Here is a 24,050-nt window from a genome sequence, read left to right as displayed (position 1 = left end):
AGTAAAAGCAAATAGTCTTCTAAAAACACAAGTTAAAAAAGTAGATGTGAAACCTCAACAGGACAAAGGCCTTCTCCACTTCGAGTCCACTGTGGAGATTACAAATGGAATGGCTGACTTTTCACTGTTTAAAAACATCCCTGCTTCTAAGAAGAAGAAGAAAGCCCTTAACTCCCAGTGCAGTCATCAGGACGCCATCATGACAACATTTTTTTAGCAGGCTTTCTTATTTTTATGAGGCCGAGTTACTAGCTCAATGCTCAACCCAGCACAGATGAAAAATGTGCAAAGGAGCCTTCACTCCCAAAAGTGGCACTACGCCACCAGCCGGCCATCCTTGCTTCTAAGTGCACGTGTAAATCTCCTGGACATTCTTACTGGTGTTTAAAAAGCTAAGTGCTATCAATTCCATTCAGAACTGCCACAGTCCAGTGGTAGAGTGGTGTGGCAGGGAGAGCCACTTCCTCACACTACCAGAGACCTGGATTCAATCTTCTTGTTGGAAGCTGTGGAGATTGCTCTTCCGGTCAGCTCATACATTTTCTTCACATGCTCCAGTTTCCTCCCACGTTCCAAAAAGACCTACAGCTTAGGGTTAGTAAGTTGTGGGCATGCTGCGTTGGTACCACTTGAGGGCTACCCCCAGCACATCTGCAGGCTGCGTCGGTTGTTGCGCAAACGACGTAGTGCACTACATGTTTCGGTTCATGTGCCAAATAAAGCTAATCTTAAAAAAAAAACTGGTAGAATCCAGCATGTCAAGATTGATGAGGATGTGTGGAGAGCTAAAAGTTTGATAGATGGAAGACTAGTGCAGATGAGAGGTGCGTGGTTGAAAAGACCCAAGATCCAAAGGCCTGCTACCATATTGCATCTCTGTGTAACTCTGGATGTTTTGCCCCGATGACTTTACAGGATCCTGAGATTCCCTCTCCACAGATACTGCCTGACCAATGAAAACCCCGCCTGTTTTAATCCCGCCTTACTCAATTTTGCCTTTCTGAGATTCAGTAGGACCAATGAAACCAATCCAGAGCAAAGCCATTTAGGAGTGGGCTTGACACATTGTCTTGCTGGTTTTGTGTATCATCTGACAGCCCTACAGAATATGGTACAATGCTTACTTTTGGTGTCGAGTCCTCCTCTGTAACCGATCCATCCCTTCAACGTAATTGTTTCGCCCATCAGATTGAGAAACTTCTGGAAACATTCACTTCCAGTTTCTGTCACAAAAGTGGAGACAAAAGAGAAAGCTGAGTGGATTAGGACATTTTCTCCTCAGAAGTTCCTTGGACCAAGATACCACCCAACTCTGTAAACACAAATTCCACCATTTCTAACTATAAAAATGCCTCTCTCCTTGCCTGAGGTAGACAAGCCAATTTATGCATCTGTGAAAGCTGCAGGAAGGGTGAGCATTCTCCTTGTGAGGTCACTTCCTACATGAAATAAAACGTGTGCTCCGTTCCTTCAGGATCCGAATCCCAATTTGGGGATCAGATTCCCATTGTGGTCCAGATCTGGAGCCTCTTTCCCCTGGAGGGACTAGGCACACAGGAACATCACAACCCACTGGTCCCCCTTCAGCTGATCACTATCTTGAGTGGTGACCTCTAAGATCATGAGGGGCATAGCTAAGGAGGATGGCCTGTCTTTTTCCCAGAGTAGGTGAGTCTAAAACCAGAGGGTGTACACCTAGAGTGAGAGGGGAAAGGTTTAAAAGGTGCCCCAGCCAATGTTTACCCCCTAATCTTCGCAACAGAAACAGGTTGCCTGTCCATTTTCACCCTGAGTACAACATCTGGCTGCTGTGTTTCTCACAGTAAAATAGTGACTATTGTTTGCTGGAAGTTACTCTGAGAACTGCTGATATACATAGAACAGGACAGTACAGGCCCTTTAGCCTACAATGTTCTGCTAACCTTTTAACCTACTCCAAGATCAATCTAATGTTTCTGTCCCCCAGCCCTCCATTTCTCTTTCATCTATGTTCCTTGAGTCTCTTAAATGTCCCTAATGCACAATACTGCGTAAAAGTCTTAGGCACATGCAAAAAGCTATGGTGCTTGAGGCTCATGCACAGTACAGTATTTGTCAATGTGAAGGGGACAGTGAGTTTGTAAATCTGGCTGGAGCAAAGGGTGTTAGAAAGGGTAAAGGTGGAGCACCGCGGGAGAGGTATGGGGCAATTGGCAGAGGAGGAGTGCCAGGGGTGTGGGTTGGCGCAGGCGCAGACACACCCAGCCCTGAGACACCACGCATGGTCATTTGATTCCAGTCAATTGGTTTGTTGATCATTACAGAACATCTCTCTGGTGCTTCCCACTCCCTCCCTTCTCCCTTCCCCTTTTCCCAACCATAATTCCCCTCTCCCTGTCCCCTTCTCACTCTCAGTCCACAATAGAGACCCAGATCAGAATCAGGTTTATCATCACTCACATACATCATGAAATTAGTTTTTTTTTTGTGGCAGCAGTACAGTGCAACATATAAAATTACTGCAGTACTGCGCAAAGGTCGAGGGCACCCTAGCTATACATATGTGTCTAATACTTTTGTACAGTTCTGTATTTGCTTGTACCACTATACTTGGCAGAGTAACCCGCCACTCTGTGAGTAGAAAAACTACCTCTGACATCTCCCCTCTCTTTCTTCCAGTCATCTTAAAATTATGCCCTTTTGTATCAGTCATTTTCACTCTGGGAAAAAAGGTGCTGGCTGGTCACTCTTTCTACGCCTCTTGTGGCTTCTCCCCACTTCTTTTCCAGTCATAATGAAGGGTCTCCTCAATAAGAAACGCAGTCAATTTCTTCCTCTCCATAGACGCTGCCTGACTTGCTGAGTTCCTCCAGCATTTTGAGTGCATTGCTCAAGATTTCCAGCGTCTGCTGAATCTCTTCTGTTTATGGAAACAGACAACCTATTATATTTAATGACAGAATACTGGACACAGAAGCACTTGCAGAAAGAAGATCAGAGAATCACAAGATTTCCTCTCTCAAAGCAAACATGAGATGTATTAGAAGAGTAGGAGATGACCACTCCCGTCTCCCAGTGAGGTCTCAGCTTATCCTATGCCCTAAATCCTTTTTGCAATTAAGTAGATGAATTTAAGAACCTCAGTTATTTTAGTGAGACTTAACCTCAACAGATCCATCTCCCAGTGATGACTAAACCAGAAACATAAGCAGTGTAAAACCGCACCCACCGTTCCAATGAAGAGGGGTAGAATGGCCTTGGGCTCTGCCCCATCTTGTTCTCTGGTTAACATCTCTTTTTAAAACCAAATCATCACCTCCCTTGAGACAGCTGTCAGCCAGACAAGACTAACAGTACTGGCTCAAAGGGCTGAACAGTTTCTTTCTGATTTGCATCAGTCAATGACTCTATAATTAAGTTCGGAAGGAGGCCAAAGATCAAAGCTGTGGTGGAAAACTAGACTTAAAGAAGTTCCAAATTGCTGGTTATAATGTCAACAGCATCAGAGAAGTGCACAGTGATACACATACACACACACACCATGCATATAGATACATATCCCCACACACCATACATTTAGATACACACACACACACACACACACAATGCATATAGATACATATCCTCTCTCTCACAAACACACTCTTTCCAGTCATGTGCCGCTAGCAAACAATGATTCTTCCAGGTAGCCAATCTCTTAACTTATTTCACTTTATCTCTGCTTCCCGCTTATTCTTCTGCTCTTGTTTTAGTTCAGAAACTGTTGGAGCCTGTGACACGCAGTTTGGAACTTGATCAAATGATCTAGCGCTCTGCCGTGTCTGAGCAACGCACACAAAATGCTGGAGGAACTCAGCAGGCCGGGCAGCATCTATGGAAAAGAGTACAGTTAACGTTTTGAGCCGAAACCCTTAGGCAGGATTGGAGGAAAAAGCTGAGGAGTAGATTTAAAAGGTGGGGAGAAGGGAGAGATGATAGGTAAGTCTTGGAGGAGGAAGGATGAAGTGAAGAGCTGAGAAGTTGTTTGTTGAAAGAGGCAGAAGGCCATGGAAGAAGGAAAGGGGGGACGAGCACCAGAGGGAGGTGATGGGTGGGCAAGGAGATAAGGTGAGAGGGGAAGTGGGATGGGAAATGGTGAGGGAGGGGGGAGGGTTGGGGGGAGATCAACGGGGAGGGACGAATGCTGTGTCTGGACAGCTGCCTTGTGGAGACCAGAGATGCGGCCCAAAAAAGGTCTGAGAACACAAGCTGACTTGTGGAAAAGACGAGAGACGAGGCGCAGAATCATGAACAACGCCATCTCAAAGGGCGAGGGAGATTGAAGCATCGAGGAGAATGCAGGGAGGGTCAGCGATCGCTTGGGGCAATGACGGTCAGTAGATGGGTCTGCAGCATTTGGACCCGGTCAGGGATCACACCCAATGGAAACCACTGGGGCAACGATGGTCAACAGGCAGGTTGGTAGCATTCAGGCCTGGCCAGCGTTCGCTCCCAACGGAGGCCACAAAGCTCAGCAGCCTGACCAGCGGTGTGCGGAACCAGCGCGGTCACTCTTCATCCAAGGACTGAGTTCGTGTGGCCACTTTCCTCGTATGCTGACGGAAAGATGTTTTTGGTATTCAGAGATTAATGTGGTTATTGAAATGTATGTTATCTTGGTCTCCTTTAGTTTTTCGGTGTTTTCTTTCTTCTGGCTAATTGGTGGGTGGGTGATCAGTTAATTTTATGTGTGTGGGGGGTTGTAGTTTTGATGCTACTGTCGTTCGGTTTTTGCGAGTGAGGGGATTGGGGATTGTTAATGCCATTGTTTTTGTTCCCGCGGGGGGGGGGGGTTATGAATTTGATGCTATTTTCTCTGCTTTTGGGGGGGCGGGGTTGGGGATTTTTGGGTTTTTTTGAGTCTTGTTTTTTTTTCTTTTTCATGTAGGGGGGGTAGTTGATGCCATTTCTTTCAACCACACACATGGTCTTTCTGTAATCCATGGCTATCTGGAGAAAACAAATATCAGAGTTGTATAGTACATGCACACTTTCGACAATGAACCTTTGCCCAGATATACATGGCACACAAACACACACACACACAATATGCACACACACGCATGCGCGCACACACACACACACATACACACACACACAAACACACACACTCTCTTACCATTGCTAAACATCTCATCGTCTGTGAGCTGTCCATCTTTTGCATACAGAACTCCAAACTTAAAGTTCACTGAACCCTGGTTAGACAAAACAAAGTGCAGAAACTCACAATAATATGCATGCAATATCATTTTTATTACACACAATGCCGCAAAGTAATGAAACCTAGCAATGGAGATTGAAAATTATAGTTTACAAAATGCTAAATGGAACAGCTTTATATGGAGAACATATTGAGGACAAGATAAACAGCCTCTCAGCTTGTTCATTAAGGCAGATAATAGTGTTGTTTACAGGAGCGCATGTTCCAAACAATGAGCTCATTCTATCCTCTGGGGCCTGCAAGGCTGTCTGTTACTATGACATTATTTAGCTAAAACCAAACACATGGGGAGATGGTGTTCTCTGTTTAATAGAACAATCCAGGTCCATCCTGGAGGTGGGGCATCCCGTTATACACTGTACCCTTATAAGTATGCCTTGCCCCTTACCTACTCATTTGCCTGCACTCCCTCCCCTACTCTCCTCCTGTAGCCCCCTCCCCTTCACGCTGGACCTGTCCCTATCCATGGACTCATTCTCTTCAGCAGAATTCAGATCTCTCCCAATATCCCCATTCCCCTTCCTCCCCACGACTCCCTTCCCTCACATCACCTGTTACAGGTGCTCCCTCTGTATTCATTCCCACAGCCCTGACTTCAGCCCCACTACTCCAGCCTAGCCCTCCCTACCCCTAACCCTGGAGCTCCTCTGTACCTCTCCCTCATTTCCCCGTAACCATTCTCTCCCCCAAAACCCACTCCCTTTCTCCCTGTCATCCGCTGTCCCTTCCTAACATTTATATCCCCTTCTCTCCACTTATTATCCCGCTGCACCATCCCCCCCCCAGGGTAAAACGATCTTAACTTCTGATCAGTGAGGTCATATTTCTGTCCCTGTCCCATTCCTCCATTTGTATGGATCACAGGGGAAGGAAGGTTTTAAGGGAGAGAAAGGTTATGGGGGAGAGGTGTAGGAATTTACAGGGGCATTATAGAAGAAAGCAAGTTACAGGGAAGGGAGAGTTACAGAGGAGGAGTGCAAAGGGAGTGATTACAAGGATGAGGGGTACAATAAGAGGGAGGGGGAATTGTACAGATCCCATCCAATGCTTTCCTACTGGCATAGAATTAGTCCCTGATGGCTTTGCCTTATCACTCTCCATCCCCTCAATTGCTTCCCCTCAGATTCCCCCTCTATCCACCTCTACTCCTTCCCCTCAGATACCCCTCTATCGCCCCCAACTAGTGCTCCTTAACCCCCCTCTATCCTGCTTTCCACCCTTGTTCTGAAATGTTTGCTTCCCTAACCCTGTTGGTCTGCACAATGTCCTCTCAATCTTCTTCCAGCTCTGTCCCACAGCTAACTTTGCTCCCCTGTACCCCACACCTCTCTGTTGTTTCTTCCTGTTAGCCTCTCCAATCCCATTATGTTACTTCCCCTGTTCCTTGCCCTTTCCTAGTAAACCCTCCCTCCTAATGCACCCCTCTCCTCTGTAATCCCTCCCTTTTCATTTCTCCCCATAGTCCCTCATAACTTCCTATCATAGCCCCTTTCTCCCCTGTAACCTTCCTACCCCCCACAGTTACCCCTGCTATAACCTTACCTCCCCTGTAATTTCCTCATTACCCTTCTCTCTCCTATTCCCCTCCTGCAGTCCCAACTTCCCCCATCTATAACCCTTTTCTCCTCTACAACATTCCCTTCACTGTAATCACCCCCATAACTACCCTTTGCTGTAGCCCTTCTCTCCAAGATAACCTTCCCATCCCTGTAACGCCCCCATAATTTCACCCCCCTGTACTTCTCTCCCCCACAATCTTCCCAACCTGTAACCTCTCCCATCACCACCAACCCCACTCATAACACTTCCATTCCCCCACCCCCTCCCTCTCACTTCCCATACTCCTCCTTCCTGCTGTGACCCATCTCCCCTGCATCCCTTCCTCTCCATCCCTCACCTATTACCTCCCTCCCCATCACATCTCACTCACATTGTAACACTCCCCCTTAGACAATCATCCCCTTGACCCCTTCCTCCTACTGCACACCTCCATCTCCTGTAGCTTCTTCCTAACATTCTACCCCCTCCTTCCCTTCCTCCTCATACCCCTCTTCTCACCTATCCCATCCCTCTACTCTTCTCTATCAGCCACTTCTCTCTTTTTGCCTAAACAGCTGTACCAATTTTAAGTCAGTTAGATGCGGCCATGTAATGTCTGGTCAGCCATGTCCACCGGACAAGAGGCCTCGTCACTATTTTCGCACTTACCTCCTGTTCCTCGAGAACCAGCAAGTCCTGTCAAGCACAAAGGGAGCAGCGTGAGGCTTTGGCAGCACCTTAGACTACTGCTACTTCCAAGTCTAAAGGCCATCAATGAGTTGTAAAATCAATATAGAAGTTTCACCTTTTCAATGTGAATCCACTTCTCTTCACACCAGAGCCACCACCCTTCCTTACCATTTCTGGGATCACTCATCTTCATCCATAACACATTTCTTTATTCAACTTCATTAACAGCAAGGAAAGTTTCAAACTATATATAGAACTGCTGTAGTACTGCGGTTCCCACTTTGGAAGGGAAGGGATCCCCCAGTGTACTTAACGGACTGGATCATTTCACAGTCTCTTTCTTCAATATACTTTCAGTGAAAAGTACGAAATAAACAGGCATAAACAGGCTAAACTCATTCAGTACAGATTCCTCAAGCTAATAAAAAACAAAGTAGTCGACATTTCAGGCCAAGATCCTTCACCAGGACTGGAAAGGAAGGAGGCAAGGGCCTAGAATAAGAAGATGGGGTGGGGGGGAATAGCAGGAGTACAAGTTGGCAAGATGATAGGTGAAATCAGCTGGGGGGGGGGAAGATGGGTGGGTGGGAGTGGGGTGATAAAGTAAGAAGTTGGGAGGTGACAGGTGGAAGAGGCAAAGGGCCAAAGGAAAAGGAATCTGATAGGAGAGAAGAATAGACTAGGGGAGGAAGGGGAGGAGGAGGGGCACCAAAAGGCTTCTTCCCCTTTCCTTTCTAGTTCTGATGAAAAGTCTCGTCCTGATACATTGACTATTCCTCTCCATAGATGCTGTCTAATCTGCTGGGCTCCTCCAGCATTCTGTGTGGGCGTCTCGCTGGCATTCCAGCATCTACAGAATCTCTTGCCTTCCTCACATTAAATTGCAACTTATCTGAGACAGGGACTCCTACTTCTGAATAACACTCACTGAAAAATGTGTACTAATATGAAGTCTAAATTGTAGACAGATTCTGTTTAAAGCAGAACATTGCGATTAAAATGTAAAGTACAAAGCAATCCATTATCTGGATCTTACCTTTTGTATTTCTGGAGTAAATATCTCCCTAGGGCCTTTCTCAAATTTGTCAAGGTTCATGGCACTGTAAAACAATATGGACATTGCCAAAGGTGTTCAGTGCAAGTCACTCCTGCAAGTACTATAACTGTGATCAAAATGCCGCATGCAGCGTAATGTGCACCTGCCCAATGATCCCATCCTCTCAGGAACTATGCTAACTCTCTGAATATCGTGTTCTATACTGTGGCCACTTTATTGGGTACTCCTGTACATCGGCTCATTAATGAAAATATTCAATCAGTCAATCACGTGGCAGCAACTCAGTGCATAAAAGCATGCAGACATGGTCAAGAGGTTCAGTTGTTGTTCAGACCAAACATCAGAATGGAGAAGAAACGTGGTCTAAGTAAGTTTGACTATGGAATTATTGCTGGTGCCAGATGGGGTGGTCGGAGTATCTCAGAAACTGCCAAGCTCCTGGGATTTTCACACACACAGTATTTAGAGTTTACAGAGAATGGTGTGAAAAATAAAAAAACATTCAGCGAGTGGCAGTTCTGTGGGCAAAAACACCTTGTGAATTTGAGAGGTCAGAGGAGAATGGCCAGACTGGTTCAAGCTGACAGGAAGGCAGCCATGAGGCACATCAGTAGACAATAGGTGCAGGAGTAGGCCATTCGGCCCTTCTAGCCAGCACCGCCATTCACTGTGATCATGGCTGATCATACACAATCAGTACCTCATTCCTGCCCTCTCCCCATATCCCTTGACCCTGCTATCTATAAGAGCTCTATCTAACTCTCTCTTGAATGCATCCAGAGACTTGGCCTCCACTGTCTTCTGGGGCAGAGCATTCCACATATCCACCACTCTCTGGGTGAAAAAGTTTTTCCACATCTCTCTTCTAAATGGCCTACCCCTTATTCTTAAACTGTGGCCTCTAGTTCTGGACTCACCCATCAGCAGGAACATGCTTCCTGCCTCCAGCGTGTCCAATCCCTTAATAATCTTATATGTTCCAATCAGATCCCCTCTCATCCTTCTAAATTCCAGTGTATACAAGCCCAGTTGCTCCAATCTTTCAACATATGACAGTCCTGCCATTCCGGGAATTAACCTTGTGAACCTACGCTGCACTCCCTCTATAGCAAGAATGTCCTTTCTCAAATTTGGAGACCAAAACTGCACACAATACTCCAGGTGGGGTCTCACCAGGGCCCTGTACAGCTGCAGAAGGACTTCTTTACTCCTATACTCAATTCCTCTTGTTATAAAGGCCAGCATGCCATTAGCTTTCTTCACTGCCTGCTGTACCTGCATACTTGCTTTCATTGACTGATGTACAAGAACACCTCGATCTCGTTGTACTTTCCCTTTTCCTAACTTGACTCCATTTAGATAGTAATCTGCCTTCCTGTTCTTGCCACCAAAGTGGATAACCTCACATTCATCCACATTAAACTGCAGCTGCCATACATTTGCCCACTCACCCAACCTGTCCAAGTTACCCTGCATTCTCATAACATCCTCCTGACATTTCACACTTCCACCCAGCTTTGTGTCATCGGAAAATTTGCTAATGTTACTTTTAATCCCTTCATCTAAATCATTAATGTATATTGTAAACAGCTGCAGTCCCAGCACCGAACCTTGCGGTACTCCACTGGTCACAGCCTGCCATTCCGAAAGGGACCCGTTAATCACTACTCTTTGTTTCCTGTCAGCCAACCAATTTTCAATCCATGTCAGTGCTCTGCCCCCAATACCATGTACCCTAATTTTGCCCACTAATCTCCTATGTGAGACTTTATCAAAAGCTTTCTGGAAGTCCAGGTACACTACATCCACTGTCTCTCCCTTGTCCATTTTCATAGTTACATCCTCAAAAAACTCCTGAAGATTAGTCAAGCATGATTTTCCCTTCATAAATCCATGCTGACTCAGACTGATCCTTCTACTGCTATCCAAATGTGTCATAATTTCCTCTTATAATTGACTCCAGCATCTTTCCCACCACTGACGTCAGGCTAACCGGTCTATAATTCCCTGTTTTCTCTCTCCCTCCTTTCTTGAAAAGTGGGACAACATTAGCCTCCCTCCAATCAGCAGGAACTGTTCCTGAATCTATAGAACATTGGAAAATGATTACCAATGCGTCCATGATTTCTAGAGCCACCTCTTTAAGTACCCTGGGATGCAGACCATCAGACTCAACAGTCTATTCAACACCGTTTCTTGCCTAATATAAATTTCCTTCAGTTCATCCTTTACCCTAGTTCCTTTGGCCACTGTTACATCTGGGAGATTGTTTTTGTCTTCCCTAGTGAAGACAGATCCAAAGTACCTGTTCAACTCATCTGCCATTTCCTTGTTCCCCATAATAAATACACCCGTTTCTGTCTTCAATGACCCAATTTTGGTCTTAACTATTTTTTTGCTGTTCACATACCTAAAGAAGCTTTTATTATCCTCCTTTATATTCTTGGCTAGCTTACCTTCGTACCTCATTTTTTCTTGGCATATTGCCTTGTTATCTTCTGTTGCTCTTTAAAAGCTTCCCAGTCCTCCGGCTTCCCGCTCATCTTTTGCTATGTTATACTTCTTCTCTTTTATTTTTATACTGCCCTTTACTTCCCTTAGGATCTTTCTTTCTCTTTGGAATGAACCGATCCTGCACCTTCTGCATTATTCCCAGAAATACCTGCCATTGTTGTTCCACTGTCTTCCCTGTTAGGATAATGTTCCATTGAACTTTGACCAGCTCCTCCCTCATAGCTCCATAGTTCCCTTTGTTCAACTGTAATACTGACACATCCGATTTTCCCTTCTCCTTCTCAAATTGTAGGTTAAAACATATCACTACCTCGTAATGGCTCCTTTTCCTCGAGGTCCCTGATCAAATCTGGTTCATTGCACAACACCAAATCTAGAATTGCCTTCTCCCTGGTAGGCTCCAGTACAAGCTGTTCTAAGAATCCATCTCGGAGGCACTCCACAAACTCCCTTTCTTGGGGTCCAGTAACATTCTGATTCTCCCAGTCTACTTGCATGTTGAAATCCCCCATGACAACTGTATCATTACCTTTGCGACATGCCAATTTTAACTCTTCATTCAACTTACACCCTACATCCAGACTGCTGTTTGGGGGCCTGTAGATAACTCCCATTAGGGTCTTTCTATCCTTAGAATTTCTCAGTTCTATCCAAACTGACTCTACATCCCCTGTTTCTATGTCCCCCCTCGCATGGGACTGAATTTCATTCCTCACCAACAGAGCCACCCCACCCCCTCTGCCAGACAGTCTGTCCTTTCGATAAGATGTATATCCTTGAATATTCAGTGGTATGTAGAACATCTCTGTGCATATAACTCATCGAACTTTGAAGTGGATGGTCTACAGCAGCAGAAGACCACCAACATACACTCAGTGGCCATTTTATTTGGTACAAGTAGTACATAATACACTGGCCACACAGTGATTTGCATTGCTGTTCTGTTAAAAAATTCAAGATTCAAGATTATTTATCATCAATCTCCTGAACACAAGTGTAAAGGAGAACAAACCAGTCGTTACTCTGAATCCAATGTAGCGTTAAACAAAAACACAACAAGCATAAAACCATAAATATAAAAGCAATCTTATAAAATGCAACCTACGAGTAACTGTGAAGTGGCAGTGCATTGGGGGGTGGGGTTGAGGAGTGGCTCCTCTTCATGTGGACTGATCTCTCTATGTGGATAGACTGGAAATCTTCTTTTCGCAGTCTTGATGAAAGGTCTTGGCCTAAAGCATTGGCTGTTTACTCTTTTCCACAGATGCTGCCTGACCTGCTGAGTTCCTCCAGCACTGTGTGCGTGTTGCTTGGCTTTCCGGCATCTGCAGACTTTCTCTTGTTTGGCTGACGTGGACATAGTGATGGCGTGGTGGGTTAATGGATGGAGGTGTTGATTAGCCTGACGGCTTGGGGGCACGTAACTGCTTTTGAGTCTCGTGGTCAGGATTGAGATTCCTCTCCCTTAATCTCTACATTTCTGAAATTACTGATGACTTGTTCAACCAAGTCCCAAGCATAAAACTTGTAATGGACAGAAAATGGAAATATGCACCATTATAGCAGCTGGTATCACAATTTCATAATAAGATCAGAAGAGACAACGTGGTTGTAATAAAAAGGAAATTCTGTTTGTCTGTTTGGCAACTGTATTTGATCTGTTTTAGGTAATAATGGTGGTGATGATGTGGTGCACTTTGCATTTCCAGAAGGCACTGGATAACGTGCCCCTATAAATTCTCTGATGTAATTTTTTGCACCAATGTCTTGCTTTGCACCATCTTTCTTTCTTCGCTGTCTTGTACAAAGTATGAATAATTTCTCTGTGTTTTCTGTACCTGCGTGTCTGTAATGCTGTTATACCTCACCAGACTTGTGCACAGAACAATAAATTCAACTTGTTACTCTGAAAGCTTCAGTTATTGGGAGTAATATATTAGTCTTATTAACTTTAAAGCAAACAGAGGATTGGAAAAATAGATTGTGTTCTGGTAACTGGGGAGTATAAGGGGGTCTCAACAACTTACAAGTCAAGGGCACCCACCCACCTTCCCCCTCACCTGGCTTCACCTATCCCTGCTAGTTTGTACTCCTTCTCCTCCACTCCCCTCCCCACTTTCTTAATCTGGCTTCTGCCCCCTTTACTTCTGAGTCATACCAAAGGGTCTTGGTCCAAAATGTTGACTCTTTATTCCTCTCCACAGATGCTGCCTGACCCACTGAGTTCCTCCAGCATTGTGTGTGTGTGTCACTGATGACTGTAGCTAAACTTATTGATGATATAATGGTGAAGAGTTTGTGTATGCAATTTGTGAGTAGAACAAATGACCTGGAAATGGATTAGAAGAGAATCAGGCTACCTTTCGGAAGAAATTAATTTCAATAGAGATGAAGTAGAGAATGCTACAATAAAGAAAGATCAGTGAGTTCTCATTCTTAAAAGATAAGACCATGATACATGGGAACAGAATTAGGCCATTCCACCTACTGTGTCTACTTTGCAGACAGACAGACCAAACCTTTTTATCGGGGAAGAATTAATACTAAAGGTTGTGCATTTAAACTGAGGGGGGAAAGTTCGAAGGTGACGTGTGGGGCAATTTTTATTACTGTGTAATGGATGCCTGGAATACGCAATCAGGGTGGTGGTGATGTAGGCAGATACAACAGAGGTGTTTAAGTGACTTAGATAGGCATGCGAGTATGCAGAAGATGGAGGGAATAGTAACCTGTGCTGGCAAAAGGAATTAATGTAATTAAAGTCAAAGTACTGTAAATTGATCATCGAACTATATATGTGTCAATATATTCTACCTTTAGATTTGTTTTCTTGCAGCCATTTACAGAAAAGTTGTGAAATATGATAGAATTTATGAAAACCATACACAATCAAAGACCCACAAACAATCAACGTGCAAAGATGATAAATTGCACTAAATATATAAATACTGAAAACATAAGCTGTAGAGTCTTTAAAAAATGTCTTTAGGTTGTAGAATCAGGACAGAATTGACATGAGTGAAGGCACCTACAATGGTTCAGTAGCCCGATGGTTGAGGAGTAATAACTACACCTCACCCTGGTGATCAGAAACTTTAGACTTTTGTACCTCCTGCCCAATGGTAGTAGTGGGCTAATTAGGCATTATTAGCTTAAATAGTTCGGCACAGGTGTAACAAATATTTAGGAAGACACTAGAGGAGGAAGTGGTTCTTGGCCATGAGGTCTATCCCATGGTTTCCACTGAGGACCAACTTCTTCTGCCTATGTTCTACCAGCTGTAGGTATTACTGAATTGCAGGCATACCAGAGGGGGGTAATGCAGAAGATACAAGGACGTCATAGTCCGACAACGCAGATTAATCCCCTCCTCCAACAGTGGGCCAGCTCATACTGGTATAGGTCAAATGACAGAAAGAATGCCACAAGAATGCGAGGGCTACATACCTTAGAATAGATTTGACAGAAAGTGTTTTTGTAGGGCTATAAGGAAGGCAAATTTTCTGTGTCCCCTGGTGGAAGAAGAAGAGAAGAATTGTGTAAGTATAGGTGATCAGGAAGTGTCCAGAATTTTCAGTAACTTATAAGAAGTCTCCTGGTCTTTGCCCACAGATCCTGTTCCTGAGGCCTCTGACTCACACCAAGTGTGTGGGTGTGAATCAACCTAGAAAAAATAATTGGCATATTCCTAATGAATCTCACTTGTTTTTGCTGACGCACCACAGAATGTATCCTGTCTGGATGCATTGTGGCCTAGTCCGTCCAGGACCGCAGGAAACTGGACACAGGTCAGCAGATCTCAGACGCCAGCCTCCCCTCCATGGATTCCTGTCTACCATTCTCACACCCCTCAGTAAAAGAGCCAGCATAAACAAAGACCCCCACGCACCTCAGACATCTCTCTTCTCCCCTCTCCCATCAGGCAGAAGATTCAAGAGTCTGAAAGCACATGTCACCAAGGCTCAAGGACAGTTTTTACAGTGCTACAGTATGATAAGATGGACTCTTAACCTCACAATCTACCTTGTTATGATTCCACCTTATTGTTTATATACACTGCTCTTTCTCTGTAGCTGTGGCACTTTATTCTGTATTGTTATTGGAACAAGGACAGCTTCTATCTCACTGTTATAAGACTATTGAATGGACCTCTTGTTCGTTAAGATGGACTCTTGTCCGAAGATCAATCTACCACACCTTGACCGTTGAATGCTATCATCTACCTGCATCCCCATTCCCTCTCACATCCAGCTGTGATGAGATCCATTCCTCTTTGTCTCGGCATCCCAAAGATGCTCTGTCAGATACGGTTTCAGCTCCTAACTGAGCCACAATGGCCAGGACCCAAACTGTGAAAGATTATCTCTCCCCCACCCAATACTCAGTTGTAAAGGGAACCCCATACGCTCTCCCCAATGTCCAACTGTGAAGAGATTCTAAAGGTTCAGAGGGTAGAAGCTTGGTCGACTCCAGGACCCACACAACATGGGAAAACAGTCCTTTCCTAATCACTTTGAGCTGATACTTGGTAGTAGGCAAAAATCACACCTTTACTTTAAATTAAACCAAAGGAACTTTGTCAGTCTGAATCAAATAACTTCTTTCTTTGATTTCTAGGTTTAAAAAAAGCAAGAACTTTTTAAATGACACTATCCTCTGCTCAATGCCTTGCATGACCATTTTCAAATTGATTTTGTATTCCACAGACTGTTACTTGTAGATAACATTACAAGCATATTCTTAAAAGTTAAGTTTGGTAGAGGCAGCCTGAAACTGAAAGATGTGGCACAGAATTAAATGTTTACAACACAGATAGATCATTCAGCCCAACAAAGTCCAAGGCGGTGTTTGTGTTGTACACATCTTCACATTACCTTTCATTATTTATATCTGTAAAGACAATTTTCTAATCCTATTTTTTTCTCTACTGACCCGGTGTTCTTGTAAAGAAATCAATTCTAGTCCTTTCAAATTCTCCTTGTGGAAATCATTCCACATTCCAACTGCTCTCTAGGAAAAGACACTTCTTTTGAATTCCCTTGAAAGAATTATTGGAATTCTTAACTCTGCCAAGTTATTTGGTTTCTCATATCTGAGGAGTTCCTTAAGGTTGTTATAGCAGGGTGGTGGAGGTGGTAGTGGGGGGGAAGCTCCCATTCCCTACGAAATGCTCCCAGTGGTCTGCGTCTCAAAAAGCCTCTAACAACCAAGTCCACCTCCTTTCCTTCGCATGTGGCTGAGCTACTAAGCCCAGTGAAACCATTTCTACTGACGGGAGAAGGGCGAAGTCAGAAGACTGGCGCCTTAAAACCAGTTGCTTTGGGCTGACGGGGCTGGTTAGTCATGGTTGGCAGCTCATCTAGGAGGAGAAAAACTCTAATTGCAAACCTCAGCCGCCTCAGCGATACCCACTCATCGGGAATAAATCCAGAGCTGGAGTCCCCAAGGCAGTCCTACGCTGAGTGCAATGCTGACTGGCGACTCCTGCCGCTAAACTGTATCGGTCTCTGCCATTCCTTTGGATTCATCAGTTGTGTTAGGAAGGGGCACCTGCTACAGGGGCAACAGCTTGCTGCCCACATCCTACTGCCCTGGCTTGCATATCACATAGCCAGCTGGGAGACAACATCCACGGTCGACTCCAACCAACGGAGGGCCTCATATATTTGAGGTTCCTAGTTCCAGCCTCCCACTGGACTGAAAACATCTTGTTTTCACCTCCAATATCAGAAGCCATTGTAAAATTAAGGGGTTTCACTAGTTTATTGGTGAACCTTCCTTCTCCTACAGAGGCCACCCTCAACCAATCCAATCCACCTCTCTTTTGGTACCAATAGTTACATCTGTTTTAACACCATAGACCATGGAACATGGGAGCAGAATTAAGCAACTTGGTTTACCATTCACCCATGGCTGATTTATTTTCCCTCTTGCCTGCCCTCTCCCCATAACCTTTGATGCCCTTACTAATCAAGAAGCTATCAACCTCTGTGTTCAATATACCCAGTGATCTGGGCTCCACAGCCATCTGTGGCAATGAATTCCACAGCTTCTGGCTAAAGAAGTTCCTCATCTCTGTTCTGAAGAGATGTCCTTCTTGACTGAGGCTGTGCTCTCTGGTCTTAGACCCCCCCCGCCCCATTAGAAATCCCCTCTCCACAGCCGCTCTGTCTAGGCTGCTTTTATGTGGCCACTGAAACTGTCCTTTGTATTCTGTTTGGTCTAACCTTAAAACCTCTTTAATCACCTGAAGTGTATCAATGTTCTAAATTCATTTATTAGCAAAGTATGTATATTGTAAACAATCCTGACAGGCTTCCACAAAACAAAGAAACCCAATAGACCCCATTAAAAAAAAGACCACCGACCCCCCCCCCCAACGCACAGAGAGGAAAAAACCTAATCGTGCCAACAATAAAAGTAAGTAAATAGCTTTCAGAACTGAAGTTCACAAAAGGAGTCCACAGCCACAAAGCATTATGTATATATTATTAGTGTGAAACATTCTAACCCCGCTGACTGGTCAGCCTTTGCGGCAATCTTATTTACCTGCGTCACCACTTATAGGGAATTGTTTATCTTGTAACCACAAATCCCTCTGCTTCTCAACCACAATTGGATCTACTTTCCTTGGAGTACTTGGCATCTCTACCACATTGAAATTTACATTCTATAATCTATTCTGACATTGTTTTCTTTGCTAACTATACCCCCGCAATTTGAAATGTGCAACCAATTCACAGTTGGAACTGTTTACGGAAACAGTGAATGCCAGCAGTGCTGGGTGTAATCCTTGAGTTGAATTGCTTCATATATCGTGCCTGACTGAATAATGACCTTTAACCTGTTTCATTTTGTAATCAATCTCCCTGCCATTGTCTGCTTGAACTTTATTATGTATCTAAGGATTGGACCAAAACACTTCTGAAAATAAAAAATAATCGCAATAACTCTACTGCGATTTATTCAGCAAATTTAGCCGGATGGGCAATTAAAACATCTTTTTCCAACTTATATTTATTTGTTTTAATGACATTTTTGATTTCTAAACATTTCTTACTGATATAATTTTGAGTGAGGAATACATAATAAATTGGTAGAAACGAAGAGAGCTTTTGGCTCGTTGGCCTTCATAGATCAAAGTATTGAGTCCAGGAGTTGGGATGTCAGGTATAGGACATTATGAGGCTTATCTGGAGTATTGTGTGTAGCTCTTGTCACCTACCTACAGGAAAGATTTCAATAAGATTGAAAGAGTGCAGAGAAAACTTACAAGGATGTTCTTGGGACTTAATGACCTGGTTTATAGGGAAAGGCTGAAGAGGTTAGAACGCTTTATTCCCTAGAGTGTAGGAGAATGAGGGGAGATTTGTTAGAGGTTTACAAAATTACAAGGGGTATAGATAAGGTAAATGCAAGCAAGCATTTTCCACAGAGTCGGGCTGAGACTAGAACTAGAGGTTACAGGTAAAGGGTGAAAGGTGAAATATTTAAGGGGATCTTGGGGGGTAACTACTTCACTCAGATGGTGTTGAGAGTGTGTAAGGTACATGGATGGATTGGGTATGGAGGGATAAAGTCCAAGTGCAAGTCAATGGGACTAGACACTAAATAGTTGGGTTTGTGTCTATGCTGTAGTACTCTACCATTGAATACATTCTGCTGACATAAAGTGAGTTGATATATCCCAAATTGTTGCTTCTTTCACTAATACAGGAATCACTTTAGCTGTCATCCTGATCCCTTGCAATATTCTAATTCTAACAAACCTTTATGAATCAGAAATTATGCCTCTATCTTCTCTCATTCCTAAATTTAGATTTCTAGTTCTGACAAAGGATCTTTGCCCTGAAACGATGACCAGGTTTCACTTTCCCCAGACCCTACTGTTACCAGCATTTGCTTTGGATTTCCAGCAACCTGTTTCATTCCCCTCCTCCAGTCAGTCTCTAGCTGTCCACTCTATCGATGCCTCTTATCATCTTGTACACCTCTATCAAGTCAGTGCTCATCCTTCTTCTCTCCAAAGAGGAAAGCCCTAGCTCACTCAAACATTTTATATGGTTAAAATATTCTGAATGAGCTGAATGTCATTGTACGAGGCGGCACCAATCAACACACTTACTGTTTTCTTCCAGAGAATAGCACGGTACTGTGGCACACGTTGATTGTTTTGATCGGAAAGCACAACCGAAAGAAAGAAAGGATTCTTTTCTGTGTCTGTGCCTACGTAATTTTGATGAACTGGGGGAAAAGATAAAAAATATATTAGAAATACAACCTCCCCAAGTCAAGAACGCAATTTTAACCAGTTCACATTGTACCGTAATGTTCAACGATCAGAGCAGAATCGAAGTCATAGAACACTACAGTACAGTAACAGGCCCTTTGGCCCATCTAGTCCATGCCAAACTATCAATTTGCCTAGTCCCATCAACCTGGAACTGGATAGATTTACTATACTGGGGTAGTGATTAGGGATCTGCAGGTTGGTTCAAGAACCGATAAGGTGGATACTGAGAAAGTTTTCCATAAAATTTCTGCCAAAAGTAGTGGATATGTCTCAGTGCCTCACATGCAAAGCCCTCCCCTCCCCATGCAAAGCACATCTACATAAAATGCTGTCGCAGGAAAGCAGCATCCGTAATCAGGGACCCCCACCACCCAGGTCATGCTCCCATTTTGCTGCTGCCATCAGGAAGAAGGTACAGGAGCCTCTGGACCCTCGCCACCAGGTTCAGGAACAGTTACTACCCCTCAACCATCAGGCTCTTGAACCAAAGGGATAACTTCACTCAGCTTCACTTGGTCGACCATTGAAGTGTTCCACCAACTAGTGGACTCACTACCAAGGACTCCTCATGTTCTCGATACTTATTGCCTTCTTATTAATTTGTATTATTTATTTCTTATTGTATTTGCACAGTTTGTTGTCTTCAACACTTTGGTTGAATGCCCAAGTAGGGCAGACGTTCATTGATTCTGTTATGGTTATTATTCTATTGATTTATTGAGTATGCCCACAAGAAAATGAATCTTAAGGTTGTACATAGTGAGGTATCTGTACTTTGTTAATAAATTTACTTCTGTAGGTTTTCACAAATAAAATACCAGAGGCATTTTATATTTCAGAAAAGCCACAGAAACTCATTTATTGAACACCAAAAAACTGAACTCAAAGTGCACTAAAAACCCTTTACGTAATTACATCATCACGTCAGGCCAGGCTCTTAAAGTGAGACCACAACTCAATGTCAGTGGTTGTGAATTATGTACATTTCCACCAATTGTGTTTACCCTATACTTTGAACTTTTAACTTTGAACATAGTATAGTTGTTTTGGGTTTAATTTAGGAGCAAAAACAAGCCAGGGCAGTAATGATATGGAGACTAAACTGTTGCCCCCTCTCCACACATCTGATGAATTCTTAGGAACAGGAGGGACTGATCAGTTTGGCATCAGTGACATCACAGGTGGCTTTGTAGCTAAGCCACATGTGAAGGCCTGGAGCTGTAATTGGTTGTTAAAGGCTATTTGAGGCACATACTATTGGGAACATTTAATAGGTAATGCGAGCTTATCCCTACTTCCTCCCCTGGCTATGAATCCTTAAGGAACCCCCACACCATTATTCCAACAGGATCATACAGACAGCAGACTCCACTCAGGAATGTGATTCTGATCTCAAAGTATGGACAATAAAACCTGGCATTTCCAGCTAAATCCCATGAATGAAGTGATAAATAAATTATGCATTTCTTGTATCAATTATCATCAATTCTGTGCATTTATTTAAGTTATCTTCCACTCCCATAACTAGTGTGCTCTTTACAATAATGCATCTGACAGTTGTGAATCATCATATAACTCTATAACTAGATGAGACTTATTATGTAAATCTAAACGTGCACCTGTATGTGCACATATAAATGGTTATGCACATGTGTAAATAATTATGAACATTTACCAATTGATATGAATAATTATGCAAATTTCTTTCTGCCGATGAAAAATCATGCAAATTGATATTTGCATTAAATTATGCAAATTTGTGCCAACAGATGTGAAATAATCCAAATGTTCTTGAATTTAAATGATCTGACAATTACCTGTCAACCACAATGATTATTTAAATCTGGACTAAAAGATATTAATAATAATGTAAACACAGCTGTGAATAATCATGCCAACCTGTACCTACAGGTGAATAGCTATCCAAAATTGAACCTGGTTGTAAGTTTCTATGTAGATTTATGTAATTATTCATATCTAGGCATAATTAGTCATATATGAAGCTGAATATATAAATAATCATTAAAGATTCAAATTGAAATTAGTTTATTATTGTCACATGTACCAAGATACAGTGAAAATTTACCAAGTCATTACACAGTACATTGAGGTAGAACAAGGTAAAATAATACCTACAGAAAGCAGAATAATGTGCAAGAGAGTGCAGTGCAGGTAGACAATAAGGTGCAAGAACATATTAAGGTAGATTGTGAGGTTAAGAATCCACCTTGATGTGTACCAAAGCATTCGGGCTCTCACAACCAGACTATGTAACAGTTTCTTCCCCCAAGCTATCAGATTCCTCAATACCCAGAGTCTGGACTGACACCAATTTACTGCCCTCTACTGTGCCTATTGTCTTGTTTATTATTTATTGTAATGCCTGCACTGTTTTGTGCACTTTATGCAGTCCTGGATAGGTCTGCAATCTAGTGTATTTTTTTCTGTGTTGTTTCTGCGTAGTTCAGTCTAGTTTTAGTACTGTTTCATGTAGCACCATGGTCCTGAAAAACGGTGTCTCATTTTTACCGTGTACTGTATCAGCAGTTATGGTCAGTGACTTGACTTGACTTGATGTACTGGAGGTCCATTCAATAGTTGTATAACAGTGATGTAGAAGCTCTCCTGATGGTCCACCATTGCATAGTTGAAGGTTCTGTCCTTTGGTATGTGTTTTCAGGCTTATGGATCCTCTACATGATGGGAAGGGGGAGAAGAGAGAATGTCTGGTGTGGGCTGGAGATACAGTACACCAATGAAAATATACAATGGAATACCCGGCACAGGGTGCTGGTAGAGACAGGTACATTAGGGACTTTTTAAAAAGTCGTAGATCGGCACATGGACGACAGAAAAATTAGAGGGCTAATTGGAGTGAAGAGTTAGATTGATCTTGGAATAGGTTAAGAGGTCAACATAAATTCATTGACCGAATGGCCTGTAAATGTGTTGTACTGTCCGATGCTCTATGTTCCATGAAAACTGAATACTAAGAATATGACAAGCCTATCAGCAGAATAATGAGGTGTTATTACGACTTGCATGGCCACTATGAACAGTGAGAGCAAATCATTGGTCAGTTTCCAGAAGAATTTAATAGTGTTGAGTATACTCGCTGATGATTGGCTGTTGCCTAGCACAGCCCCAAGCAACACAGAATGGGTATGGTGAAGACTCAGAGGTTGCCAGGGTAGTAACATGCCCTGGGGTAGTTTGACAATTCTTGGGACCTACAGCAAGTAATCGTGCAGATGTTGTTCCGAATCAAAAGTACTCTGCATCAAAAGTACTGAGGGCTTAGAGTCCAGAGACAAAAAAAGGTGATTGTCCACCATTGCATAGTTGAAGGTATGGTTCTTTGGATAAAGTGTTAAACTCAGGTCAACTGTCTTAGGAGTTGGAAACTATCCCTTTGCATGGTTGGGTTGAGTTGATCTCTGATCTTGGCAATTTACTTGCAAGTACCTTGCTAAGATTGGAGATTATGTAATATACATAAATGATCTGGATGATGGGGTGGTAAATTGGATTAGTAAGTATGTCGATGATACTAAGGTAGGAGGTGTTGTGGATAATGAGGTGGGTTTTCAAAGCTTGCAGGGAGATTTATGCCGGTTAGAAGAATGGGCTGAACGTTGGCAGATGGAGTTTAATGCTGAGAAGTGTGAGGTTCTACATTTTGGCAGGAATAATCCAAATAGAACATACAGGGTAAATGGTAGGGCAATAAGGAATGCAGAGGAACAGAAAGATCTAGGAATAACGGTGCATAGTTCCCTGAAGGTGGAGTCTCATGTAGATAGGGTGGTGAAGAAGGCTTTTGGAACGCTGGCCTTTATAAATCAAAGCATTGAGTACAAAAGTTGGAATGTAATGTTAAAATTGTACAAGGCATTGATAAGGCCAAATTTAGAATATTGTGTGCAGTTCTGGTCACCGAATTATAGGAAAGATTTCAATAAATTAGGGAGAGTGCAGAGACAATTTACTAGGATGTTACCTGGGTTTCAGCACTTAAGTTACAGAGAAAGGTTGAACAAGTTAGGTCTGTATTCATTGGAGCGTAGAAGGTTGAGGGGGGATTTGATCGGGGTATTTAAAATTTTGAGAGGGATAGATAGAGTTGACGTGAATAGGCTGTTTCCATCGAGAGTAGGGGAGATTCAAACGAGAGGACATGATTTGAGAGTTAGGGGGCAGAAGTTTAAGGGAAACAAGAGGGGGTATTTCTTTACTCAGAGAGTGATAGCTGTGTGGAATGAGCTTCCTGTAGAAGTAGTAGAGGCCAGTTCAGTTGTGTCATTTAAGGTAAAATTGGATAGGTATATGGACAGGAAAGGAGTGGAGGGTTATGGGCTGAGTGCGGGTAGGTGGGACTAGGTGAGATTAAGAGTTCGGCACGGACTAGGAGGGCCGAGATGGCCTGTTTCCGGGCTTGTTATATGGTTATAACAACGCAACCCAGCCATCAACCACCTGAGCTACACATTTTCTTCATTCTTTGTATATTGTTGAAGAAGGACAGAGAGCTATCCTCAGTGACTTACTAGTATTTAAATCATCACTGAAATGCAAATCAGAAACACATGAGTCTGGAGCAACACACAATCTGCATGAGTTACTTGGCTGGTTGGGTAGCATCTGTGGGGCAAGGCAGAGGGGATGAACTGTCAATGCTTTGGGTCAGATCCTGCGAAAGGGTTATGACCTGAAACATT

At 43.3% G+C, this 24,050-nt stretch overlaps 1 protein-coding gene across 3 annotated transcripts in view; it reads right to left on the bottom strand.

Moving 5' to 3' along the window:
- The window catches only part of garnl3 (GTPase activating Rap/RanGAP domain like 3), a 457,411-nt gene that overhangs the window by 134,871 nt on the left and 298,490 nt on the right, over window positions 1-24,050 (bottom strand). For all 3 annotated transcript variants that reach the window (XM_059993840.1, XM_059993839.1, XM_059993841.1), the window contains exons 5-10: window positions 19,165-19,283; window positions 14,487-14,551; window positions 8,505-8,568; window positions 7,448-7,474; window positions 5,138-5,213; window positions 1,125-1,223 (exon numbers count right to left, since the gene is read on the bottom strand). In XM_059993840.1, the coding sequence (XP_059849823.1) occupies window positions 1,125-1,223; window positions 5,138-5,213; window positions 7,448-7,474; window positions 8,505-8,568; window positions 14,487-14,551; window positions 19,165-19,283 (450 nt within the window). The remainder of the gene's footprint in view (window positions 1-1,124; window positions 1,224-5,137; window positions 5,214-7,447; window positions 7,475-8,504; window positions 8,569-14,486; window positions 14,552-19,164; window positions 19,284-24,050) is intronic.

The sequence above is a fragment of the Hypanus sabinus genome, chromosome 18 (assembly GCF_030144855.1).
Source record: "Hypanus sabinus isolate sHypSab1 chromosome 18, sHypSab1.hap1, whole genome shotgun sequence".
Classification (NCBI taxonomy): Eukaryota; Metazoa; Chordata; class Chondrichthyes; order Myliobatiformes; family Dasyatidae; genus Hypanus; species Hypanus sabinus.
Note: the sequence above shows the minus strand (reverse complement) of the source record. Positions and strands in the feature narration are given on the sequence as shown.